The 25,893-nt window shown below is 43.2% G+C and overlaps 1 protein-coding gene across 1 annotated transcript in view; it reads right to left on the bottom strand.

Annotated features, from left to right (window-relative positions):
* CNTNAP1 (contactin associated protein 1) overlaps positions 1–25,893 on the bottom strand; it is a 234,832-nt gene that overhangs the window by 37,423 nt on the left and 171,516 nt on the right. Inside the window, exons 17-21 of the mRNA XM_069242019.1 lie at positions 25,628–25,846; positions 20,945–21,184; positions 14,370–14,642; positions 12,482–12,612; positions 8,461–8,554 (exon numbers count right to left, since the gene is read on the bottom strand). Of these exons, the coding sequence (XP_069098120.1) occupies positions 8,461–8,554; positions 12,482–12,612; positions 14,370–14,642; positions 20,945–21,184; positions 25,628–25,846 (957 nt within the window). The remainder of the gene's footprint in view (positions 1–8,460; positions 8,555–12,481; positions 12,613–14,369; positions 14,643–20,944; positions 21,185–25,627; positions 25,847–25,893) is intronic.

Below are 25,893 nucleotides of genomic sequence, written 5' to 3'. Positions count from 1 at the left end.
TCCCTCAGTAGATTAAATTTTGGGATTTTTTAAGAATGCTAGATCATCAGGGGCCATGGAGCCTGATGAGATTCCAATTGCCGTCATCAAAAAGAAGGCTGCATGTTTGGGAGCCTTTCTTGGTCCATTATTTGAGTATTGGTACTGTTTTGGAAAACTCCCCTCATCATGGAAGGGTAGTGTTATTGTACCATTGTATAAAAGGGGCCCCAAATCTTCCACTGCATGTTTTAGGCAGATAGCCCTGCTGGACGTGAGTGGCAAACATTTTGCCAGAAGTGGGCAACAATGGGCTCAGGATCATAATATCATTCCCCCAGAACAAGCTTGCTTTAGGACGAATCATAGCCCTCTTGATAACATAGCTATCTTGCAAGCAGTAATAGAAAAATATTCTTTCTCTCGGGGTATGCCTGTTTATTCTGCATTCATTGATTTCTCCACAGCGTTTGATAGAGTCGATTGTCAGAGAAAGATTGTGGAGAAAGCTCTTTTCTTTTGGTGTCCTGCATCATCTACTAAAGCTTATCATGGAATTGCACTCTGAAACCTGGGCCCTGATTTATACTTTTGTTGTGCCACATTGGCGTCATTTCTTGATGCAAAAGTGGCGCAAACCTACAAAATACAATTGTATTTTATAAGTTTGCGCCGCTTTTGCGTGAAAAAATTATGCTAATGCCGGCACAAAAAAGTATAAATCAGGGCCCTGGTGTCAAATTTTGACAGGAGGGACACGGGGTCTGTTGTGTAACGTTAAAACGCAAAATGGGCTAAAGTAGTGTTGTTTGTTGGCCGCCCTGTTGTTTTCTCTGTATATTCACAATCTTCCTGGTACTCTTAATTTAGTGAAGGGTGATCCTCCAAGAATTGGTTCAATGTCTATCAGCTCCAGACTATATGCTGATGATGTTGCCATAATGTATTTAACTCCCATTGGCTTACACCACCGTTTGAATGCATTGACCAAGTTTGCGGAAGCCCACTTTTTAAAAATTAATATAGCTTAAAGTAAAATTTTTAGCTTTCATAACAATGCCTTTAGTTTGAGGAGGAAGGCTAATTGGCACCTAGGTTTGGACAAATTAGAACTATTTGATTCATATGTTTAACTTGGTAAGGATTTTTCTAAAAGTGGGCATTATAAGAAACATTTAACACTGTTAAGGTAGGGCCCTTTCTCAGAAAAATGCCCTGAATAGATTATATAAAACTTGTGGGAGGCATCATTTGGGCATGTTCTGTCAGGTTACAGGGTCAAAATCCCCGCCTCACTCTGCTATGCTAGCGGAGTGTTGGATATGAGGCCTTGGGACATAATACTCTGGCAGCTCCTCATGCCCTTTGTTTAGAGTTTGGTTTGTTGTTCCACTATTCCTTGTCCTTGGCCACTATGCTAAGGTGGGTCAACTCACTCTGGTGTGGTGAGGAGGTAACACTGCAGGCGGCATTGAATTGTGAAATGTTTTCCCTTCAAAAAAGAAAAGTCCACTATGTAAAGGTCCTTTGAACAGGCTAAAGAAATCTTTGGGCTCGTCATGAGTGTAGATGCCCCTATGTCCTAATCTGCTATGAAGACCCTTATAAAAAGCACATTGCCCAAGAATATGTCAGGACAGAGACATTGTATTATGCCAGTCAAACCCCCAAAATGTAGTGGTTCAGGAGAGCTCTTTGGGGATTAAACCTCAGTCCTATCGAATTAGTAATTTGGCTCATGTGGTTAGAAGGTGTTAGAAATGGGGTCTTTGGTTGACAGTCAGGTTACCCCCTGTTGAAGCAAGGACCCTCACTCTAGTCAGGGTAAAAGAGAATCACCCTCAGTTAACCCCTGCTTACCACCTTGGTTGCTTGGCAGAGCAGTAGGCTTTATTTCTTTTGTATATGTTTATTGAGAAGTACATGTCAATATACAGACTGTGTTAAATAGAGAAACAATACATCAAATTATGGCCATATATGAAAAATATTATGAAATATTAACTTCTCAGATTTCTAAACACAAAAAAAAACAAAAAAAACATTATACATATATCAATAAATGCAATATATGAGATTATTTATAAGGCATCCAACTGTGCATTAACTCTTAGAAGTAGACCTATAACAGAAAATCTGGAAAGAAAGAATTATGCAATATGTATTAAACCATATATTATAGGTTGTTAGAAGACAGTCGAGATAGTAATATCACGCAAATCCACAATATAACATTTCAAATGCAGATATTCCTGCCAATTCAACAGTGTTGAATTGGTGAACAGTAAGTCCTACTTAAAATAACAGTGTTAATGGGTGAGCTGTCAATTGTCTTAATAACAGCATGACTCAAAACAATAATAAAAATGTCTTAATAAAGATAGGAGACAAAGAATGAGCAAACGTTTACGTGTGAATATTAATAGAACATGTATTAGCTAGAAAGGGTTTCCAAATTTGGATGAAAATCCCAACATTATCTTGCAATCTGTAAATCAGCTTTTCATATGATGCCATGTCATACATTTCAATAAGCCATTCATCATGTGTAGGACGTTGTGGTGTTCTCCAATGTCGTAATATACACATTTTTGCTACAGTGAGTGCAATCAATCGTCTTGTATGGTTTGTTTGATTTGGGAGATCAGTAACATCATGTAATATAACAAATTTTTCTGTTAAAGGAATGGGCACATGTATAGCTCTGTGTATAGAGGAAATTATAGAAGACCAGTATTCCATCAAAACTGGACATCAAAATAAAATGTGTAGGATATCACCGTCCTCATGAGGACACCTCCAACAGGTAGAATGGTGTAGTAAACCTGCTGCCTTGAGTTTTTGTGGTGACCAGTACCAATTATGAAGAATTTTGAAAAGAGTAAATTTCATTCTTGCCTCTCTGATTCCTTTATCCATGTTCAAAACAACATCTGTCCAGTCCTCAATGGAATACGCTACATTAAGTAATCCTTGCCATTTGACGTGGAGTTGTGCTAGTAATGGTGATGAATGTAGTTTATGCACAATGAGATTATAAAATCCAGAGACCGCTTCTTTCAATTTCCCCCAAGTTTTTAAGTATTGTACGACTGGGGAATCCTCAGGTATCCACAGAAATGGTCCTAGTCTACTAAGTAGAGCTTGTTTCAATTGTAAGTATTTCCCCTTTTGAGAGCTAGGGAGTTGAAATTCTATCTGAAGCATCGTAAAGGTTTTAAGCTTTCTAAAGTGAATAAATGATCCAGCATTAGAATACCTGCTCTCTCCCATGTATCCCAGGAAATTGTCTGTTGCCCTATTCTAATATCAGCGTTATGCCATATGGGAGCCTTATTATGTAGCCTTGGATTACTCTTAAGGAGTTTGTGGGAGTGTATCCAAATCTTAAGCATAGACTGAATAATAGGGTTAGAACTTTGTAAAGCAGGCGATTTATGAGTATAAAACATTTGCAAACCTGAAGATACCTGTAAAGATTGCTCTTCAATAAGAACCAATAGTGGGGGGTCATCCTGTATTGGCCAAAGATAAACCAATTGAGATAAATGGAGGGCTGTATAGTAATGTTCAATGCATGGTAAACTAAGGCCACCAGATTGCCTGTGAGGAATCAGTTTGGAGATTTAGAGCAGTAGGCTTAACTTCAGAGTGCTAGGTGTAAAGTATTTGTACCAACACACACAGTAACTTAATGAAAACACTACAAAATGACAGAACACAGGTTTAGAAAAATAGAAAATATTTATCTAAACAAAACAAGACCAAAACAACAAAAATCCACAATACATAAGTCAAGTTATCAATTAAAAAACAAAAAGAGTCGTCATGTAGTTTTAAACACACACTAACACTGTTAGTGTGAAATTGTACCTTGGGTGCATCAAAAATAACCCTGCACGGGTGAGTGTGCATCAAAAAGGGCTTGCGATGCGTCGATTTCACTCCAGAGAGAGACCTTGCGTCATTTCTCCTTTCGTCAGGTCGGGGCGCGTCGTTTCTTCTCTCAGCAGAAGAACGATGTGTCGATCCGGTCAGCACTCTCAGGTCCGGGCAGGCCTTGTGTTGTTTTTAGATGCCCAGCGGTACTTGCATCAGAAATCTAGCCGCACGATGATTCGAAAACCGCGCACCACGGGTTGCGATCTCAGCAGCCTCCATCAGCGATGCTGCACGTCGTTTCCCCAGCTCTGTGCGTCGATACTTCGGTCGTGTTACAGGCGATCGTCAACTTCCCAGCCGCAGATCGTAGTTGCGTCGATCTTTTCCCCGCACGACGTTCTGTGCGTGGATTTCTTCCCCTTAGGCTGCCAGCTTCTCCTTTCAGGGTCCCAGAAACTGGATGGGCACCACAGGCAGAGTAGGAGTCTCTCCAGAGACTCCAGGTGCTGGCAGAGAGAAGTCTTTGCTGTCCCTGAGGTTTCAAACAACAGGAGGCAAGCTCTAAATCAAGCCCTCGGAGATCTTCACAAGATGGAAGGCACACAAAGTCCAGTCTTTGCCATCTTACTCTGGCAGAAGCAGCAACTGCAGGATAGCTCCACAAAGCACAGTCACAGGCAGGGCAGCTCTTCTTCCTCAGCTCTTCAGCTCTTCTCCAGGCAGAGGTTCCTCTTGGTTTCCAGAAGTGTTCTAAAGTCTGTGGTTTTGGGTGCCCTTCTTATTCCCAATTTCTCCTTTGAAGTAGGCCTACTTCAAAGCATAGTCTCTCTTGAATGTGAAATCCTGGCTTGCCCAGGCCAGGCCCCAGACACTCACCAGGGGTTTGGAGTCTGCATTGTGTGAGGGCAGGCACAGCCCTTTCAGGTGTGAGTGACCACTTCTCCCCTCCCTCCTAGCACACATGGCTCATCAGGAAATGCAGACTACACCCCAGCTCCCTTTGTGTCACTGTCTAGTGTGAGGTGCAACCAGCCCAACTGTCAAACTGATCCAGACAGGGAATCCACAAACAGGCAGACTCACGGAAATGGTAGAAGCAAGAAAATGCTCACTTTCTAAAAGTAGCTTTTTCAAACACACAATCTTAAAATCAACATTACTAAAAGATATATTTTTAAATTGTGAGCTCAGAGACCCTAAACTCCACATGTCCATCCGCTCCAAAAGGGAATCTACACTTTAATCACATTTAAAGGTAGCCCCCATGTTAACCTATGAGAGGGACAGGCCTTGCAACAGTGAAAAACAAATCTAGCAATATTTCACTGTCAGGACATATAAAACACATTACTATATGTCCTACCTTAACCATACACTGCACCCTGCCCTTGGGGCTACCTAGGGCCTACCTTAGGAGTGCCTTACATGTAAGAAAAGGGAAGGTTTAAGCCTGGCAAGTAGGTACACTTGCCAAGTCGAATTTACAGTTAAAACTGCACACACAGCCACTGCAGTGGCTGGTCTGAGACATGATTACAGAGCTACTTATGTGGGTGGCCCAACCAGTGCTGCAGGCCCTGGGCACCTCTAGTGCACTGTAATAGGGACTTACTAATAAATCAAATATGCTCATCACGGATAAGCCAATTACATACACATTTTGTAAAGGAGCACTTGCACTTTAGCACTGGTTAGCAGTGGTAAAGTGCCCAGAGTAACAAAAACAGCAAAATCAGAGTCCAGCACACATCAACAACCTGGGGAACAGAGGCAAAATGTTAAGGGAGACCACGCCAAAGATGAAAAGTCTAACAGAAGGGTTATACTGTTGTCGAGAAAGGATTTGCTTCCCCTCTGTAATATACCTGGAATTTGGGATAAAGTCCTGAAGGAGCATAGATTGTGTGTGCTACATATTCAAGATCTTAATCATGTTCTTTTCCTTTTTCCTGTGTTACGGATTGCATGTTGTTACTTTTAAAGGCCTTTGTTTTTAAAACATAAGATACACACTGCCCTGGAGACTCATAAGTCTGTACTATTTCCTTCTAATGAAATGTTTTGCAATAAGATTGATCAATTCTTTAAATGATTTTCTAAACATTTATTTATTAGTTACCTGGGTGCATCATTGTCCGGTTGTGTGATCAATGCCACTGTCCTTCTGTTAGGCCAGGGATTGGTAGAATGGTAGGAATGTACCCTTTCACAACCATATGACTATATGCAATATTTGTACATCTTATATTGTTTATGTATGCCTTACATGCCATGTTCAGTGTTGTATACTAAATAAGATATGTTGCTATTGTTATAGAATGCACATCGTCCCTTTTTTAGGTCTCGCTCTTTTATATAGAAGTTATGAACTTTTTTGGGAGGCTTGCAAACCAATAACTGCTCACTCATACAACTCTATACTAGCATTATTTGGACATCATATGTTGCACTATGCATACCTTACATTACTATTGTCAGTGTTGTACCTGGATTAAGCCTTGTCATTATTGTTACATAAAGCACATTGCTGCTTTCTTAGGTTTCGGTCTTTTATATACAATCTTTGATCTGCTTTAGAGGCTTGCAAACCGATATCGTTCCAATTAATAGAATGTTACATAAGAAATTCTGTGTTTACCCTTAATGGCCTGAGTTGTATAATGCCATAGTTTTTAGGCTTGGCCGGTGGCAGTTAGTTAAGTATGGGTATGTTTTAATGTGGCATCTATAATAATCTAACTTGCATGATTGCATATTTAGTGTTATATTATGCATGACATCTTTCTTTATGGTCAGAACTGTTTAATTGTTAGGCTCTGGATTTTAACTGTTATGGGTCTTGCTTTCTTTGTTACTTCTGGATTTAAAAAAATGTATTATTTGTATATTCCATATTGCACTTTGCATGATGTTATTGTCAAAGTCTGCATGTTTCCTTTGAATTAAGTGTTTTGCAGCATGATCTATCAATTCGCTAAGTAATTTGAATGTTTTCCTTTATTGCAATCGATGTAAAAGTTGGTTGAGTTTTATTTTTACGTTTATTTACAATGTATATGTACTGTTGTTTTGTTTCTTCTTTAATTCTGATATTATCAATCCGTTGGAGTTCCCTATCATAATAACATTTCTGACTAGGACTTGCTTAAGACATCAGAATCAGACAACGCTCAGATCCAGAGTTACTCTTTCCTCTCGGTTTTCTTTTCTCTTCTTTCCTTTTCCCTCATAGTTGGTTTCTTTCGATTGGATTGTTATTTTTTTTCATCTAGGATGCTCGTCATGTGGTACATGTATATAACTTTTACAACAATACAAATCAATATGTATAGGACATGGTGAATTCCTTGTTTTGTACTTCTAATATTTTGTGTGTTTTACCAAGTCCATGGAACTTTCCTGTGCACCAACTTTTGTCTTAAACATTCTGGACAATCGGTCAGTTTGATTATTGCAGTGACTTTTGTCATACTTTCTTATTGATTAGTTCATTGCCAAACATGTATCGTTCTAAAATCTGAAGTCTTCCACTCAATAAACACTTCTGAAATTTAAAAAAATATTTAAAAAAAAACATATTTTGTTAACTAAGAAAGACATCTTTTGGCAAACAAATATGTTTATTATTACATTTAAAATTAGAGACAATGATTATGCAAACTATTTAGTGTTAAACAAAAACATGTATATTACAAGTTTTCTTTTCAGAAGACAAATGTTACAATATATTAAGTGATGCCTTAATTTCCTGTGGATCTTTTTTTGCTTCTCTGTGGTCAATGTTTTCGACTCAATAGTTTTGTAACTAGATTCATAGATCCATGACATTCTGGAGTATTAGTACCCTGTCTGGCAGTCAAACAGGGATTTACAGGGAACAGGGAGGCCATTCTGGATGTCACACCGAGCCATTAAACGTACAACAGTAAATCTTTGGCTAACCTCTACTCATTAGCTCACTGCAGCTTTCATGCCACAATAGAAATGTGGGCTTCCAAGCACTAGGGAATATAGAATGGGGTAACTCGATTTTTCAAAACCACAAACTGTAAAAGTCATAGAAAATAAAATAGTGCTGCAACTTCGCAGCATGCACTTACATAAAAGTAGGACTATAAGTTGACATTGACTAGAGACATAGATAAAGAACTACAATTGCAGACTCCTCCACCTAAGTATAAGATTCTCTAAACGTCACTGCTGTTTTCCCAAAATGAGAGGAAAGTCAGTGCAAATAGCTTTCTTTAAAAGGATTTCCCTTTAATTTGCCCCATGAGCCCAGAGGTGATTTCACCCATGATGAAGTTCATACAGATGCTAGAGTGACATCCTGAGGTGGCAGATTGCTACAAAAACTCTAATGTTGGAAGAACAGTTTTTTGGTAGCTCTTCCTCAAAGCCTAATTTTAGCGGTTTTATCTGTAATTTCACACACATCGTAAATTTAAAGCATTTGCAAAGTTACTTATTTGATGAAAGTGAGATCTTAACATTTCACCCAGATTTAATCAAATTTAATCTTCTCAGAATCTATTAAAGTGAAAAGCATTACGAAATGACAATTTTCATGAAAGTGATGCTAATCAAAGACTTACGTACCCATCACTCTTCCCAGGAAAAGGGCCTTTGGAGAGTCAAGCCTTTGGTCGCTGATGAGAGAAAGTGCATTCTCTTCAATTGGAAAATAATCCACCTGAAAACCAGATAACAGTAATTATCTCTTTTTTCCTCAGACATGCTATTGCACTGTTAATCCAATTATCTGCAAAGGTCCTCCTGTTTCTAAAAAGCACAATTCGGCACAATACACTGATGAAATGGAGATAGTGTAATTATCTCCAGAAATGACCTGTGGAACCCATATTGAAGCCACCTACCAACCCGCACGTCTGATGAGGGAACCTAGGACCAGATGTACGAAAAATGTGTTTGCAATTTCCTATTATGTTCTAATGTGTCTCAGACACATTTAACGATTCCCCGTAGGTCGAAACGGACCTACCTCATCAATATTCATGAGGTCTATCGCAATTTACGACCATTGACATTGGCCAAATATCACAAGGATGGTACCCTGCTGGGGTCAGCAGACAAACATGTCTGTGATTGCTTTTTAAATAAAGTATTTTTGGGGGGGGAATGCAGCCCTTTTTCCTTAAAGGAAAACTGGGTGAATTTCAAAAGGAAAACTGAAAAGTTTTCTTTTCATTTTTTAAGAGCAGGCAGTGGTCCGTTGGACCACTGCCTGCTCTTAAAAAATATTTGCACCCACATTCATAAAGGAACAGGGGTCCACTGGGGGACCCCTTCCCATTTTTTAATGGGTTCCCACCAACTTGAAGTAGATGGCAAACTGCAAATGTTTTGCAACTGCATTTCGGTTGTAAAACATTCATACGTCCCACTGTGAGTTGCTATTAGGAAGGGATGCCTTTAGCACGCTCCTTCCTAATAACAAATTGCAGACCCTATTTGCGATTTGGTAATAGCAAATAGAGCTTGGTACGTCCCAAAATGTTTTTTAGAGGTTGCAAACGGCCCAATTATGCGAATCGGACTGTTTGCGACCGCTAAAATCTTTCGCACATCTGGCCCTTAATCTTCTGCATGTTGCAGCAAGCTGGACTATGGTAATACCCTCTAAGTTGGGATCAACAAAAAGCTCACCAGAAGGCAGGATACCATTCAGAACTTCGCAGCCAGAATCACTTTAAACCTCCCATGCCGCACTCACATCACACCTGAAGGAGCTCTACTGTCTCCTCACTCACAAATGAGTACAATTTGAACTCCTCATACTCACTTTCAAGGCACTCATAATAATGGCCCAGCATACCGCAACAATTGCATCTGCTTTCACAAACCTTTTAGACACCTCCTCTTGCCCGGACCCCTACTTTCACAATCCTACGCATAGAGAAAACCAGATCTGTTGGTCGAGCCTTCTCCTACATCACTACTAAAGCATGGAACGACCTGCTGCTTCACTTAAGAACCCCTTCCTCACTTCTGGAATTCTGAAAGCTGAAGACCTGGCTTTTTGAGTATTCCCACTAGGCCCTGGGTGTGCCTAGACTCACACCTGCTCATAGCCAGGATAACCTCCTGGATGATTGTGCATTCTAGAAATCTACATAACATAACAAAACATAACTTCTATACTTTTATGCTTCATTGGTGGGGGGGGAGTTGTTACTTTAGTGATTAGTCTAGCTTATTGCTTTTTTTTTCTTTACACCACTAATACAGATATTTAAATTGAAAACTTGAACTTGTTTGAATAAAGTTCAGTTGGTTAAGCACCCACTGCTGACATGTTTATTACCTGCAGGTCAAGAGTTCAAGTACTGACAGACACCTCACACTTTTCTCCTTCAAAGTTTACAAAACGTAGTAGTGTGTTAAGGTGGATAATAATTTTGAAAACAAAATTATTCTATATAAAACAAGATGCAAAAAACACAATACAAAGAACACATTAATAATAAATATATTCACTTATTTTATGCACAGTGAACGTACAAAGTTGCAAAGTTATTTTTTATTTTTTTATGTAACTGGGAGTATTTATTTCCTTATTTTCTTTAGTGAGAACACAAAAGTGCATCCTTCAAGCTACGAGTAAAACATATTACATATTTGAGACCTCCATGCAGTGGTTAAAGGGAAAATGTTCGGTATCCAGCGGTATTCATCACGGCGGTCAGCGGCACTTAGGCGGTGGCACTGCCGCCACCGCCACACCAGAAAAAGACCGCCCACAGAAGTACAACCAGTAATTCTGTGTGGTGGTCTTCTGGTGGCGTGGCGGTGCCGGCGGTGGGAGCGCTGGGTCCCATCCCCTCACGGAGGAGCACCTCGTTGGATGAGGTAGGTGTCGTCCACAACGGGAGGGCGTGGTAGGGTGTGAATGGGTGTGTGTGAGTATGTGTCATGAATGTGGGGGGCAAGGGGGAGTGTCTGTGTGTGCATGTGTGCCTGTGTGTAAATGTGGTGATGCATGAGTGAATGCGGAGTGTATGTGTAATGTGGACAGAGGTGGGCATGGGTGAATGTGGAAGGGGGGGTGTGAGTGAGTGCGTGCAGGTGCGTGTATTTATGTATTTAGTTGAAGGGAACGGGTGGGGATGGTGAGTGTATGAGTGTGTGATGTGAATGGGTAAGTATGCATGTCTATGGAGTAAATGTTGTGAGTACGTGTGCGAGTGGGGGGTGTCTGTGTGTGATTGTGTGTGTGCGGCTGCATGCGTGTCTGTGTACGAAAGTGATTGGGGGGTATCCCGGCGACAGGAACACAAGTTCCTGTCGTCGGGATACCTTGCCGCCAGCATTTTGTGGCGATGAGACTGTCAGGAAAATGCTGGCGGTGTCCCGAGTCGGAATAACCTCAGTGGTTATCCGACTCACGCTGGGCTGCAGGTGGAAACCTCCAGCCCAGCGAGCCATGGTAAAACGATGGGACGGGCGGGGATGCAGGGGTTTGGCAGTAGCAAAACTGCTGCATTTGTAGTATGGCAGTGAGACTGCCACAGCGGCCCTGGCGGTCCATGGACCACCAGGGTGATAATGAGGACCTTAGTCAGTCTTTTAGTCTAGTTTCAGGAAGTATGTTTGGGAGCAGGTAGAGAAATAGAGGATGGACTGCAAGCAGGACATAGCTTGGTCAGTAAGATTGGGGTGTGGGCTTTAGATTGCCAGCAATCAAGCTGGCATATAACATTTAAATACGTTCTACTACAAAAAGGGTGTATGGAAGGGGCCTGCGGGCAATGGAAAGGGAGAGGAATGCAAATTAGTAGTAGTAAGGGAGAAAACACAATATTTTGTAAAATACCCAATATTTTTGAGGTATACGTAAAAATTCCTGAAAAAATCCAACTGCCATCTCACAATCCAGACTAAAAGCACCTGTACCAACTATTTAGTAGAAAATACATTTATTAAGGGGTGTAACACTCCAAGAACCCCTCTGAAGCTACCCCCCTGAGTACATGTCAGAAGAAAGTGCGCTCCAATGATGAGGTCTAAGCAACTTAAACAGATGGAATATCTTAAGTGGCATAGGGAGATTTGGCTGTGCCTGAAAGGTTCTAGCCTGCTGAGAAAAGATTGCAGGGAGGTGGGGGAGTGGAGGTGTGTGGTTATGTGCCTTACATGGGATTCGGATACAAAAGCCCTCATTACCAGTGGTCAGATTCGGAAAACGATTATTATCGTAATTCCGATTTCTCACTCACTCTGCAACACAAAATATGAGAAAGGATTTAGGAAAGTAATAAAGCGGGAATGAGGTAAACCCCTGTGTGCCTGGAAGCCTCATTTACCGTCTCATTTTAAGCACAGTATACACATTAGATCAGTGCTTCCCAACCTGTAGTCCGATGACCCCTGAGGGTCCGCAAAGCCTCCTCAGGGGGTCCACGACTGCTTAGAAAATTAAATAATATCAACACATTAGACCCCAGCTTTCAGTAATGACTCAGTAGGGGGGTCCCCTGATTCCAATAATGATTCAGTGGGGGTCCCCGGGTTCTAGTAATGATACAGTGGGGGTCCACAGATGTTAAAAGGTTGGGAACCACTGCACTGGAGGAAATAACTACATTTTGTTGAGCTCAACCTGTGAATAGATGATCCTGTTGTTCCTCGTGACGTTCACTCGGTGCGGCCTCCCATCGGTCAGATTTGTTTTACTCAAAGGAAACACGTACGGTGTCAAGGTACCCAGGTTGTAGCGCAGCTCCAAGATGCCTGTGAAAATGACACGTCTGATGTAAATACAAGATGCGCATTATGGACAGTACGATTACTCCTATGATGCTGGAACACCTGCCCTTTCCTGCTTCGTGGAAACCTTTCAGATTCTTACTCGACATCTACTAACAATAAAGACAATTCACTAACAGGCGCGCCCCGTCCTTTAGGGCGGAGTGGCCCCCCCCCTCACCCCCCCCCACCTTTTGCCCCTCATGAAGAGTGTCTGTCAGGCTGAACAAAGGTCAGCCTGACAGACACTCTTCATTTTCAGCTCGGACAGCCAGGAGTGAGACATGCATGATTTGTGCAGACTCCTGGTTGCCTGAGCTGAACGTTGCTGGGCTGAGGAGGTCACAGCTCCTATGGGCGTGACCTCCTCGGCTCAGCAAAGGTGCCTCGAGGCCCTCCCCTGGGTGACGAGGAAAGCGTCACCCATTGACTTCGCCCCGGGGGCGCTTCAGGTTTAAGCCCTGAAGCGCCCAGGGCGAGTGTCAATCAGTGACACTTCGTCACAGAGTGGGGTGGGGTCAGCGGTCTCACTGACCCCATCCCACTCTGTGACGAGGCTGGGACTGCTGCCTTCCCTCATTGGCTGACCTAAGGTCGGCCAATGAGGAAAGGCAGCAGTCCCAACCCTCCTGGGACCTCGAGGCTGAAGATAAGTGTGTGTGTGATGTTTTAAAATGAATGTTTGGTGCGTGCGTGCATGTTTGAATGGTATGAGTGTTGTTAATGGATGTGCGTGCATGTGTGTGAAAGAATGAGTGTGTGTGAACCTTTAAAATGAATGTTTGGTGCGTGCGTGCATCTTTGAATGTTATGAGTGTTGTTCATGGATGTGCGTGCGTGCGTGTCTGTGTGTGAAAGAATGAGTGTGTGTGTGTGTATGTGTGTATGTGTGTGCCTCCCGCCCGCCCCCCTCCCTCCTAAAGCTACCGGCCGCCACTGTTCACTAAGGGCCATATGTACGAACACATTTTCCCATAGACTCAGAATGGGTAAAACCCTTTGCTACATCTGGCCCTAAGTTACTTATGAGTAACCTATCGATTGTCAGAAAGGATGCTTTGTTGCAAATAACGGGTCAAGACCAAGATTGCATGATTTAGCCACTGGTGTAATGCAGAAAGGTTTTTCGCACCAACGCAAAAATCGTGTTTTCTCCCATTATGCCCACTCACTGTTAAACACCTTCTCCCAGTATGCCCAATGTCTGCGAGAGCAGTGCATTCTCTAAATATTACCGTCTTAGTGGGGGCAGTACATCTCTGTTACAATCATGCCTTTCCCTGTTAAGTCGACACACCACTGTAATAACAGAGCCTTCTTTCACTACGCAGACCGCCTCAAAAATATGCAGTTCTCTTATTATGCCCATTCTAGGCGAAAACAATCCATCTATTTGAAAACATTGCTTTCTCCCAGTGTGCCCACTGCCTAAGAATGCAAAGCACTCTACTGGTATGTCTATTCGGTGTGAAATATTCTGCGAAAACAAGAAACTCGAATAATATACCTACTCTTTATGAAAAATAATACATTTCTCAAAAGAAAATGTAGTCTTCCACCATGTCCATTCTCTTTAAAAACAACATCTCACAAAAACAGTACGTTCTCCCTGTACCCAGTATTTTAATTTTTTTCTTTGAGATCTTTATACACCCTTCCACAATGGCCACCTTCTCCGTCTGTCCCACCTCCTCCATCCTCACCTCTCCCTCTTGTCAAGAATACGCATAATTGCCTCTTACCGTCCTCTCTGAGGATAATGGCAATATAGTCTTTGGTGAAGGTGCTGATATAGATGAGCACAGCGGGCGCCACCGTAGTGCTGAAGCTGAACACAATCTCCTCGCGGTTCATGGTCAGGTTGTCCCTTGGGTTGTAGGGGAAGCTTAGCCTCGGAAAGGGATCCTCGGCCGCAGTCTGGGTCAATATACTAGCAAACTGTCTGGACGCTTCCTCATAAGCCGATGACATGTTGTAGCGCAGCCATGTCCCCGCCTCAAAATATGCACCCACATCTGCAAACAAGGAGACCAAAGCAGGTCATTAAAGGTAACACACCATGGTAGAATCTTGATAGTTAGAGGAACCAGACTGAGACCCAGAGGCCACTCTGAGAAAGCAGTTCCTGAAGAGGCTTCTGAAATACTTTATAATAGTCTGAAGTAGCTTGACAGGCTATTCCAATTACATCAACAGCTAACACGCAGAGGCATGTTATACTTTTGGCGCATGCCATTAAGAGTGCATCGCTTATTTAGCTATTTCTTTTAGTTTAACAGATCATTCCGTTTTGTGGTTCACAGTTACAAATTCCGTCCTCTCCCTATAGACTTCTATAAGAAAATTATGGCTACTTCATGTAACTTACATCTTCTCACCATCTATCTAACCAATATATAAAAACATATTTTCCTTTGGAGAAGGCAGAAATCAACATCTTAGACCCCTGTTGTGTTGGTTTCCTTTCTTCCTGGACACACTGAAGTGGCCTTCCAGGAGACAGTATCCGTTTTGGACTGATTTGTGATTGATCTAGCCCCAGTCCCTACTGGCTTTTAGTGGTACACAGCTGTGGAGTATCCATGTCATTTACGTACCAGCCGGTAGGATTTCTTAGGCCTTTGTCACACAGTTTTGTTACACAGACTGCATCCGACTACTTATCCATTTTTGTCCCTTATCCAGGGCTGACCCTGTAGGCCTGACACACCCAGACATGTGCTTGCTGTGGTAAAATCCTTGTCATCCAATGAAAACATTTCATTGCATTTTAATTACTTTATTGTCAGGTGGCTGTTTTTCAAAGAACACTTAAAAGAGGTCACCATGCTGAAGGCTGTTATTTAAATATATCTATTTAGGGTGTGTATCCCACCCAAGGCTGAAGAACCCGACGTTCTTATACTACACTAGTCTCTTGCACTTCTGCCTGGTCTGAATTACTTAAATTTGTACTATTTCTTTCCCTCTCCTAGCAGTCCTGCTCATTCTATTTCTCCCTATCGTTCTATTGTTAATCTAATTTTATGTTCTCTTTTCTTGACATTTTATACTTCTATTATTACTGCTATTTACCTACATGTTGTACTGTTTCCAATGTTGTTAATTCGATCCCCTGAGCACTCACCACCTACACACACTCTGTGTTCCTCCGTAATGCCTCCCCCAAGCTTGTTCCATTGAATACCTTGCTACTCCCGGGTTTTTTAATTATTATTTTGTTTGGTCTTGCCAGGCCCATCCTTAGGTGCTTCCATTGCTCCCTTCCCCTACCCACTTCCTGTTGCTTCGTCCCAACTCCTCTGTAGCCCATTCGCAGTCCTCTTTTGGGTCTTGTATATTAGACAGCGCCTGCACTGTTTATTACTAGGCATATTGTAGGCTTACCAAGAACATATAGAGTTGTGTAGCCCACCCATCGCCTTCCTGTCATTCTTATTTGTCTGCATCTTATTAATGTCCCAGCTTATCAATCTTGTGTTTGTCTCTCTTGTGAAGCATAGCCTCTCCACCGCCTCTCCACCATCTCTTTGGATTGGCTGGCTTCTATGCTTCCGCTGCTTGCTTTTTAAGCACTACTTTTTTCTTTTAGGTTAAGCATTCCATTGGAATGCATGTGTTTTCCAGCCATCTCCCTTGTGTGCTTCTCTCCCCCTGCACTCTGGGTTGTTCTCTGTCATCCGTGTTCTTCTCCCCATCCCCCTCTTGTTGTGCTCGCCCTCGTGTCCTTCCCCTGGTTACTGTTTCACCCATGTACTACTGCCTCAACACTCCACCTTCTTCTCTTTCTCCCATTTGCTGCTTCCCTAGTGCTCCACTTTGCTCTCTTTCTCTTTCCCTGTCATCTGCTTTTGCTCAACGGAGGTGGTGTGGGCTAATAATCACCATTCACAAGCACACAAGAGTAACACTCAATAAATGATTGTTCTATCTGTGCTTTTTCTTTTGATAAAGTAAACGTACATTTATTACACACATACTACTCAGTACTATGCAACAATTTACAAATATACACAAGCTGATAGAACTACTTTTGGATAACATCGCGTAATCATTCTTCTCTCTCCCAAACGGAGATATAAACCAACCACCCACATGGGGAAACATTCACTTGTATTCCCGTGCAATATTTGACTGTAACTTGGAGTGAGAGCACCTAATACTTGAAATAAAGTACATCTACTTTGTTCACTAGTAGATGTCAGGCTCGTTACTCAAGTAAGCATCAACAAGAAACATGTTTTGGCATGTGAGAATGATTTGTGCTGTTACAATTACTCTAAGTATGATCTATGCAGCCTAAAGGGTATGGGCAAAGGTTCATCATATTCCACATTGAAGCATTCAACATAAAAATGATGTACTGTGGATACAGTCCCTAAAGGACATCACTTGGTTGTTAAACATTGTGTAATACGATCTTTCACCCCTAGAGGGTGCCTATTTATATGGCCCCACACATCATATCACTGGCCACAACGCTGCCGCCATACATTTGTAAGCACATTAAGCACAATGTGCCACACCTTAACCAAAGTCCCCAAAGCACTCCATTTTTGTAACGACACATGTAATTAAAGCCTTTCACCACTAGAGGGTCTTCACCATTGTAACAATCTTTGATTATGACCATTCAGGCCACAGGAACTGCAGCCATGACCTTCACACCTAGAGGGCGCAGTTCCACCACCTTGAACACAAGTACCAGCTAGGACTGATGTTGAAAAAACACTGGTACCCTTGAGTGGTGATCCTTTCAAGTTCCCTGAAACTGAGAGTGGGGACATTTGGAACTTTCCTGGGGGGAGGCTGCGCTTCTCCTAGAGCTCCTCCCCGCACTTTGGCATCAATTTAGTAGTGACCCCGTTCTCCTGGGTTCACCATTGTGTCAGAAACAAGCTCTTTTTGGGCCTTTCTGTGATCTGCTTCGCAAGGCATTATGGGGCGCTCCTGTTGGAGCGTGCATATTTGAGCAGACTCTCATCCGGTGTGCCGGTGAGAGCTGCTCTGATATTGCTTTCTCGCGGCCTCATGCCATGCTGTTTCTTTTCATTGGGGTGCCGGTCTCACCCGGACACCGTGTGGCCTTCACCAGCATTAGAGAACAACCACCCCCGGATGCTCTCGCTGCTTCCTGCCCGGCCAGCACCTTTACATGCTGCGTCAGGAACCGGCTCTTCGTTTGAAGTCTGCCTGCTCCTGCGGGCAAATGCGTGGGGTGCTGCAGCACTCTCCCTCCTTCTCTGCCCATCAGGGTCCCCCTCTTCACGTATGCAGGGGGCGCAATGTCACCCCTGACTTTAGTTCACTGTGGGGCCCTGGGATAAGGTCCAGGGCCCCTTTCTTCCTCTTCGCAGGAGGCACAACGGCATCCCATGACTTTGCTTTGCTGCAGAGCCCTGGGATAGGGTCCGGGGAACCCTCTTCACTTTTGCAGGGGGGACCATATCATCCCCAGACTTCGGGTCAATGTGGGACCCTGGGATAGGGTCCAGAGCCCCTCGCTTCCTCTTCACAGGTGTCACAATGGCATCCCCCAATTTTGGTTCTTCTTCTTTCTGGGGCTCCGGGATAGCATCCAGAGCCCCTGCCATCACCTTCAAGGGAGTGCAACGGCCCTCCCTCAGTACCTCATTTTTGCAGGGGACACGCGACGGCGCTCGCTGGTTGCACTATTATTTGGGGGCATGCTCTGGCCCACCCAGAAGGCAACGTTGGAATCAGTGGCAGAGCTGCACGTGCTTTGCTGCCGGTCCTCCATGGGGCGTCAAAGGTCATGTACCTTACCTCGGGGACATCTCGGTCCCCATGGGCCAATTTCAATGATCGTTGGCTCATTTTGCTCCTGGTGGTGAGCCTTAGCCACTTGGGGCATTGTCTTTAGGCCTCCTGGCCTAGAAGTTTCCCAACTCAGTAGGGAGCCAGTCCCACTGACTTCCTGCGTCAGCCTTTCATTTGGGTGCCTTCATCTCCTCTAGGCAGTCCCTTGCATCAGAGCATAGTCTTTCACCCAACTGGTCCTCAGAGTAATGGGACCAGCTTACCTGGTCCTGCGGTGTGCCCCACTGGATCTGGGGGTTTTCAGGGACAGAGTCCCTGCTCCAGTGAGCAGTACGGGGGGTTCCTCTTTCCAGTTGACCATGATGCCCCTCTTCAGTCCCAGTGTTCTGCAGCGAAGCACATCTAAGAGAGAGAACCCTCCCCTGTGCAAGACCTTTTAAGTGGAGGTGGAAGTGTCCAGCAGGGCTGCATCACTGGCCTTTCTTGAAGTGCCACATCACTTTTCCGCTCCATCTGAACCTTCCTGCACAGTCTTCTGGGACAGCACAAAATAGTGTTGTCTAGGAGTCAGTTGCCACATGTGCTTGGAGAGGCTCAAACCCTCCTCCCTGACACTCCTGCAAGGGCTTCTCCCAGCAATCCCTCCAAGGAGCCCCTCCTTGCCGAGGGGCCTGGGGCAGGCCAGGTTCCTGGCACGGAATTACAGCTGTCTGATTGATGCAAGGCCCTGCTCCTGCAGCTAGTAGGAGCAGCATTTGGCCCTAATCCTCAGCTTAGTCAGAGAAAGCTGACATTCCGGGATGACCCATAAGCTGTACAAATATGCTTTTGTAACCTCCTGCTTTATTCTTCTCATACAGGTTACAGGGTACATTGGCACAACCCTGGAGTCTGTGGACCCTAGAGAATTGGAGTTGCGCCGTAGGCAAGCCTTTCCCTTTGACATATAATGGACAGTCACCACAATCAGGATAGTAAGCACACTGACTATCCATTACACGTGTACTACTGTCTCATAAGGTCTACTTCAGGTCACCATTCACTCTGCATTTTCCCTTCTGTGCCAGGCTACCAAAGCGCAGATTTTGGATTGCGCACGCCAGGATTCCTCCCAGTGCAGCCCTCACACAGGTGCACACGCATGTGTACACATGATCAAGTGTAACCAGCCTTGGGCCTCCTACACTTGCTGCGCCACCGCAGCCTTTGCTTAACAAGGCAGAACTGGCGGTAAACACGTGCAATCCATCTTTCCATGAGTTTATTGTGGGTGAGTCCCAAACTATGAGGCTCCCTCACAGTAATAGATCAAAAACAAGGTGATCCAAAAGCAAAAAATCAGGGCAGATCAGGTGGTCGGAACCATTCTCTCACAGGGAATATCTGCCACACAACTACATGCCATACAGTGGCAATAGCTGCATAGGATGGGAACCTGGCTTATTAGATGGAAGTGTCTATGTGGGCATGCAATGGTAATATCTGGCATGAAAGTGGCTGGGCATATAATAACAAAATCAGTAATTTGGTGGCTTTGCAACGCTTGCTAAACTAAAGCATTTTTAACCTGATATGGCAATATGGAAACACCCAGAAAATGTGCAAAGCAATGCATGCTTAAATGAGGCAAAGTGTAACTGACATAACAATGAAGAAATTGATTTGGCAATCACGGAATAGACCGTCTGGCACACAGTAAGCAGCACAATAGCATATGTGAACAGCACCAGAACCAGTCTGGCAGTCACCTCGTCAAGTTATTAAAATCACCCTGGAATATTTTAATAACATCCTCATATTATTGACATTATCCTGGAATATTTAAGCAACATTGAGATGTATGATGGTATAATCTTGTATTACAATAGCAGTCATTACTGTACTTTATTTTCTGGAGCACACATTTTCACATGCTGTGATATGGCACAGTCACAGAGATGTGTATCACACTGTGTGCCACAGTATTAAAACTGGCGCAATTTGTGTTGCAGTTAAATTTGAGATTGCCATTTTTGGTGATGGCATACTGTATCACCCACTGATTCATTGTTATGACGTAGGTATATTTTCTACTGTGCATCCAGTGTTCAATGAGGTGTACAATTTTCCACTGGTTTAAATACATGGTTTTCTGCTGTAGATAGAGTATGCTTTTATGTACTCTGGAACCAGATCCTTAACTTTGTATGAGGCCCCTTTCAAAGAGGGATGTTCTAAGAAGCAGGGTCTGAAGGCCAGATCTGCAGTGTAAGGTAGCATCTTATGGGTGGAGACTGAGGGTCTGAGAGATGGGCTCTTAATGGTAGGAGTCACTGGGGGGGATCTCATGACTAGACTCAGAGAGGTAGGGTTAACTTGATGTGCCCAAGCTGCTGACCAGAAATCACCCCAGTTGCTTCAGCCATCCAGCCACCCTTTGTAATCTAAACATTTGTAATGATCAAAATAATGATTAGTAATAACTCTGTTAGCTAGTTAGACTTTCTCAAAGTGCGTTTATTAAAAACTGTTGGAGTACCATGGATCTGGGGCCTACCTCTTGTACACACCATGCCCTCAAATCCCGTGCCGTTGCAGTCACAGGTGTAGTGGCTGTATCTCTCCACGCAGCGGCCTCCATTTTGGCACGGGATGAGTGGGTTCTGACAATAACCCGTGCAGTTCACATTCACCCCTTCTGAGCTGTTGGCTTTGCCCTCCAGGTCCAAAGTCACACCGTTCATCCTCAGGCCTCTCATGCAGCCCAGAAAGGGCCTCAGCCTATACTCAGCAGATCCTGCAATGAAATATCAAAACAAGTAAAATGATCTGTCTGCTTTAAAGATACCCTGCCCCCAAAAAACCCTTTCATCCTCTATCTCTATACACACAGATTCAGATATACTTCCCAGACTGCACATGGCGCTGTTCCGAGTCCCTTAAGATTTCTCAAACTTTCCGGACATACTTCCAGGTCTTTTCTGAATCTGAGCATGGTTAAGCAAAGATTGAAATCAGCACAAAAAACACTACATTCTCTCTAAGGCCTTCCTCGTGCACCCGTCTGTATTGCTCTCTCTGGCATCTTAGATTCCTCCCTGTCTTTAAGAACCTTTTGCATTCCAAGGCCCTGATTATCAGTCAACACTGATCTGCATCTAGCTGGGTCGAAACTGGGGTGGCATGGTGTGCAATATAATGATGGACAGGGATGCGGCCCCCAGTAATTACCAGTGGCTGAGATTAACGGAAGCATTCCATCCATCACTTTTTTATACTTTAGTGTGTCACCCTAAGTGGGACGGGTATGCTTAGCTTTGGGTCCCTGCACACTGTGTCACTGGAACCAAGTTATACCTGGCTGGTGAGCCCATAGCAAGGGTGAAACCGGTCCTGGGTTGCTTGTGTTCTGTTCAATGTTGATCTTAACATGCTGGACTGTAATACTTAGACACATTTATATTCATGTACCCCGATTGTGGTATTATGATGAACTTGCATATGATTGTGTTTCATTTATATCCATGTTACAATTATATTTGAAGATGCACATTTAATCATGCATTTCAAATGTGCATTGAAATGTCATATTAAGTATATTAAGTTAGCATAACCAAATTCCTGAAATGTTGGTTTCATGTGTTTAACTTTCAACATGGGAGTTTTGCTTGTGTTGCAATATTCCTTGTTTGCAGGTGCATTCTTATGAGTCTACAGTTAATGAAAGGCATATTGTGTATCTGAGATACTGGGGTAAGAGAGGATACTTTGGCAAGGACAAAGGAGCACTAAGAAACTAAGAAATAAAGACTCTTGTTTGTGAACGAGACTCCAAGACACACTCAAGGTTGTCCTGATGTTCGATTTGTGTGATGAGAATTTGATAGGAGCTGCCAATTTCAACCGTGCAAGGAAGATGGAAAACTACTGGTGATGATGATGTGGATTTCTCAAAGGTTTTCTAGGCTTAGTTTGTATTCACCTAGTTATATGAGAGCAGATTCTCTTTAGCCCTTGACAAGGACAGATTCTCCTGAGACTTGGAGGGGTACAGACCTCTCTACTTTTTATTCCTTTGTGTGGTGTTATGCTACCCAACACCTTTCTATCAGAACGTGTACTGAGGTTTCTGCTATGCTGACAGTTTACTATATTTCCATTATTTGTTATATTTCTTGAGAGATAATTATGATTTCCAATAGCTTAGCTTAGGGAATTTAGATTAACTTTGTTTTTTCAATCATTAGTCAAGACGGTTGCAATTTATATACATACCATCAGATTTTGTTTCTCATCTTTTGTATTGCTGCAACTGAAAATCTTGTATGCCTTATGCTTGTACAATTTAATCTCATTTTGAAGCTTTAATTCTCCTTCAGTGATTCTGTACTTATATAGTATGTTTTTGAGATTCATTTACATAAGTTTGCCCCATAATTTGTAATAAACCTTTGAACTTTACCCTCTGTCTCCCGGATTTAATGCGTGACTAAATAGGTTGCACTGTTAATTGATTTGAAGTGTTGCTTCATTTGCCCCTTGAGACTCCTAAAAAGGTATGTTGGAAGAAGAGAGCAAGAATATGTGGCCAGAGCGTCAAAACTTTTTTAAAAACCTAGGAGCACAGAGTGACTTAATTGTCAGCGTTCATCAACAGAGAAACACAGGAAACAAGGCGCTAAAGGAAATAAATTAAATGAAACTTTAAAATTGGTTTCTTATAAGAGCTGTTAACTAGTCTTGACTTGAAACATAAAATCGTGCCTCCCTATGTTTTCTGTCGCTCCTCTCTGAAACCAGGAGATATGCTAGCTAAAGGCATTGAAATCTACAACATGTCACACTGGGATACATTCTATCTAGACTCATTCATGTAAGCTGTGGAGTAACACAATAACCGTAAACTACACTTACCTGCTTCAACGCCTACGGGCACTTCTGGCCAGTACCCTGAATGCCCGTCACATAGATAAGGCAGCTTTAAGTTCAACTATTGCTATTGGAACTGGGATATTTGGAGGGGCCACTTCATTTTTATAGCCAGTGGTCATGTCACATCTTTTGCTCCCCATCAGCAAATGTAGTTCCCAGAGCCTCTTTTCCAGAAGCCCACTTGGTGCTGGTTCAGGTTGCCTTATGTGCAAACACAGTGCAACCCTGGTCTTCCATCTGCTTTCTGCAGGGGCCTAAGCTCCACCGCTCTACTGCTCTGCCAACCACCATCATCAAGGACCCCTACCTTTTATCATCTATCTCTGTTTACAGCCAAAATGCCTAACCTTCTGCTCAAGAGTGCTCTTCTGGGTGCAGGACTGACCAAAGGACTTGCTTTAAGTTTAAAATTACGGTGGCGCTGAAAGTAGTTTGGATTTGTTAAAACTTCGTACTTGTATAGCGCACTACTCACCCGTTAGGGTCTCAAGGCGCTGTACGCATACCGCTGTGGAACCCCTCCTGGCTTTTCCCAGTAAGGTGCCCACTCCCGGGCAACCTCCAAGGTGAAGCCAGGCATCCCAGCGCTGTTGGGGCCGTTGTGGAGATTAAGCAAGCTATTGCTCAGAGTTACAGAGTGGGACCCATGAATTAGATTAGGCACCGATGCGATATCAGGTCCGAGGAAATTGAGCTCAAGACCCGCCAAGGAGGGAATTGAACCCTGGTCCCGGGCCAGATTCTGCATCAGGGTCTGCCGCTCTAACCATTGAGCCACACTTCTCCACCAATTTGTTGCCTGACCACATTTTGTTCCAGTTTTCAGCTGTATGGAGTCAACCCGTTTTCATTAGTGCCCGTAATTATTGGTATGCCTTGTTCTGAATTGCCCAATGTTACTCATTAAGCCCATATTTGCATCATTTTTTGATGCAAAAACAGCGCAAACTTGCAAAATACAATTGTATTTTGTAACTTTGCGCCGTTTTTGAGTCAAAAAAGCGGCGCAAATGCGGCGCTAAAAAAAGTACAGATATGGGCCTGAATGTTTTAATATAGAGAATAGAGGCTATGTGTGCAGCGTATTCACTTCACACCTGCAGCAGAAGTCCTACCCAATCCCAGTACAGCTGCTTGCCTACTTATGTGCCTCTGAATCTCTTAATGAAGCACATCTATTGACACACTAACGCCCCTGGCTGGGAATATTGTCCACATTTCCAAGGAGGCATTTATAACAATCCTTTGCTACGAAGACAAATTCAGGCCCCTTTCGTGCTCATGCCTAATCATTCAGCTTTCACTCACTACCTGCTAATCTGTTGTTTATCAAATGTGATTATTCCAAAACGTTTTGAGTTGGCGGCAACCAAAGCTGGGCTGAACCATCATCTATTGGTCATAAAGAGATTTACACAAGCAACAATGTTCTGTAGTTTAGGCAATCTAATAAAGACTGCAAGGTAATTTGATTATCTATAAAGTAAAAATTATATAGGCGTGAAAAATAGTACAGAGAAAAATGCAACTCATGTATTGTTTTATTGTACTAATCCGGGTCCTGAAGAAGGCCTGTTGAAAGGCAAGTAACTGACCCCTGTTAACATATCTCAGTAATATAGGCCTAAAAAAGACAGACTTGATATAGGTCTAAAAAATGCAGACACCCTAATCATTATCTTTTTGAATATCCGTTTAACCATACCTCAAAACTCTCCCTACCAATTATATTTTTGTTGTCATATTATGTTGTCACTCCAAAATACTAATAGCAGTACATCGTTGATTAAACTTTCTTTTTTAAGTGCTATAGAATGCTATGAAACAGCAAAGCAAACAGTCAAGTACGTGCACATGGCAGTACTGCATAGACTGCTACATATAATTGTTATTTGTTATACAGCCATGATGTTGAAATTAAGTGTATTTTGTAGTAACAGGAGTGAGTGTCAGAATAATCGTAGGTGCTAATACAAACAGTTCCCTAGACCAGGGGATTCCCATCCTTTTGACTTCTATGGTCCCCCAGTTTATCAATACTGGAACCCGGGGACCCCACTGAATCATTATTGGAATCCAGGGACCCCCATCACTGAATCATTACTGAAAGCTGGGCACCTAATCTGTTAAAATTATTACATTTTCCAAGCGGTCACGGACCCCCTGAGGAGGCTTCACAGACCCCCAGGGGTCCCCGGACTACAGGTTCTGAACCACTGCCCTAGAGGAAGTTACGTCTGTTCACTTCCATTTTTGCCTACGCTGCCAAGGGGGCTCTGCAGGCTGGAGGGGGGTGGTGGTGGCTTACCCACATAAAGGGGTTGGTCGAAGGTCAGGTTGATGTAGCTTTGGTATGGGGTCAGCTTCAGAACCCAAGGCAATTTGTCCACCTTCAGCCTTGTCAGCTTCACGTTCATTTCAGCCTTCACCTGATGCCATTCGTCGTCATTAAGAGGGAAGGGGTATCTCACAGTTACATTTTCATCTCTCTTCCCAATGTCGTAAATGAAAACAAGGTCAGTTGTCGCTGAAAAAGAAATAAAACACAATATCATTCAGAGCAGCCTGTGGTTC

The sequence above is a fragment of the Pleurodeles waltl genome, chromosome 6 (genome assembly GCF_031143425.1).
Source record: "Pleurodeles waltl isolate 20211129_DDA chromosome 6, aPleWal1.hap1.20221129, whole genome shotgun sequence".
NCBI classification, from domain to species: domain Eukaryota; kingdom Metazoa; phylum Chordata; class Amphibia; order Caudata; family Salamandridae; genus Pleurodeles; species Pleurodeles waltl.
The sequence above is the reverse complement of the archived record's forward strand: the minus strand, read 5'-3'. Positions and strand labels throughout refer to the sequence as shown.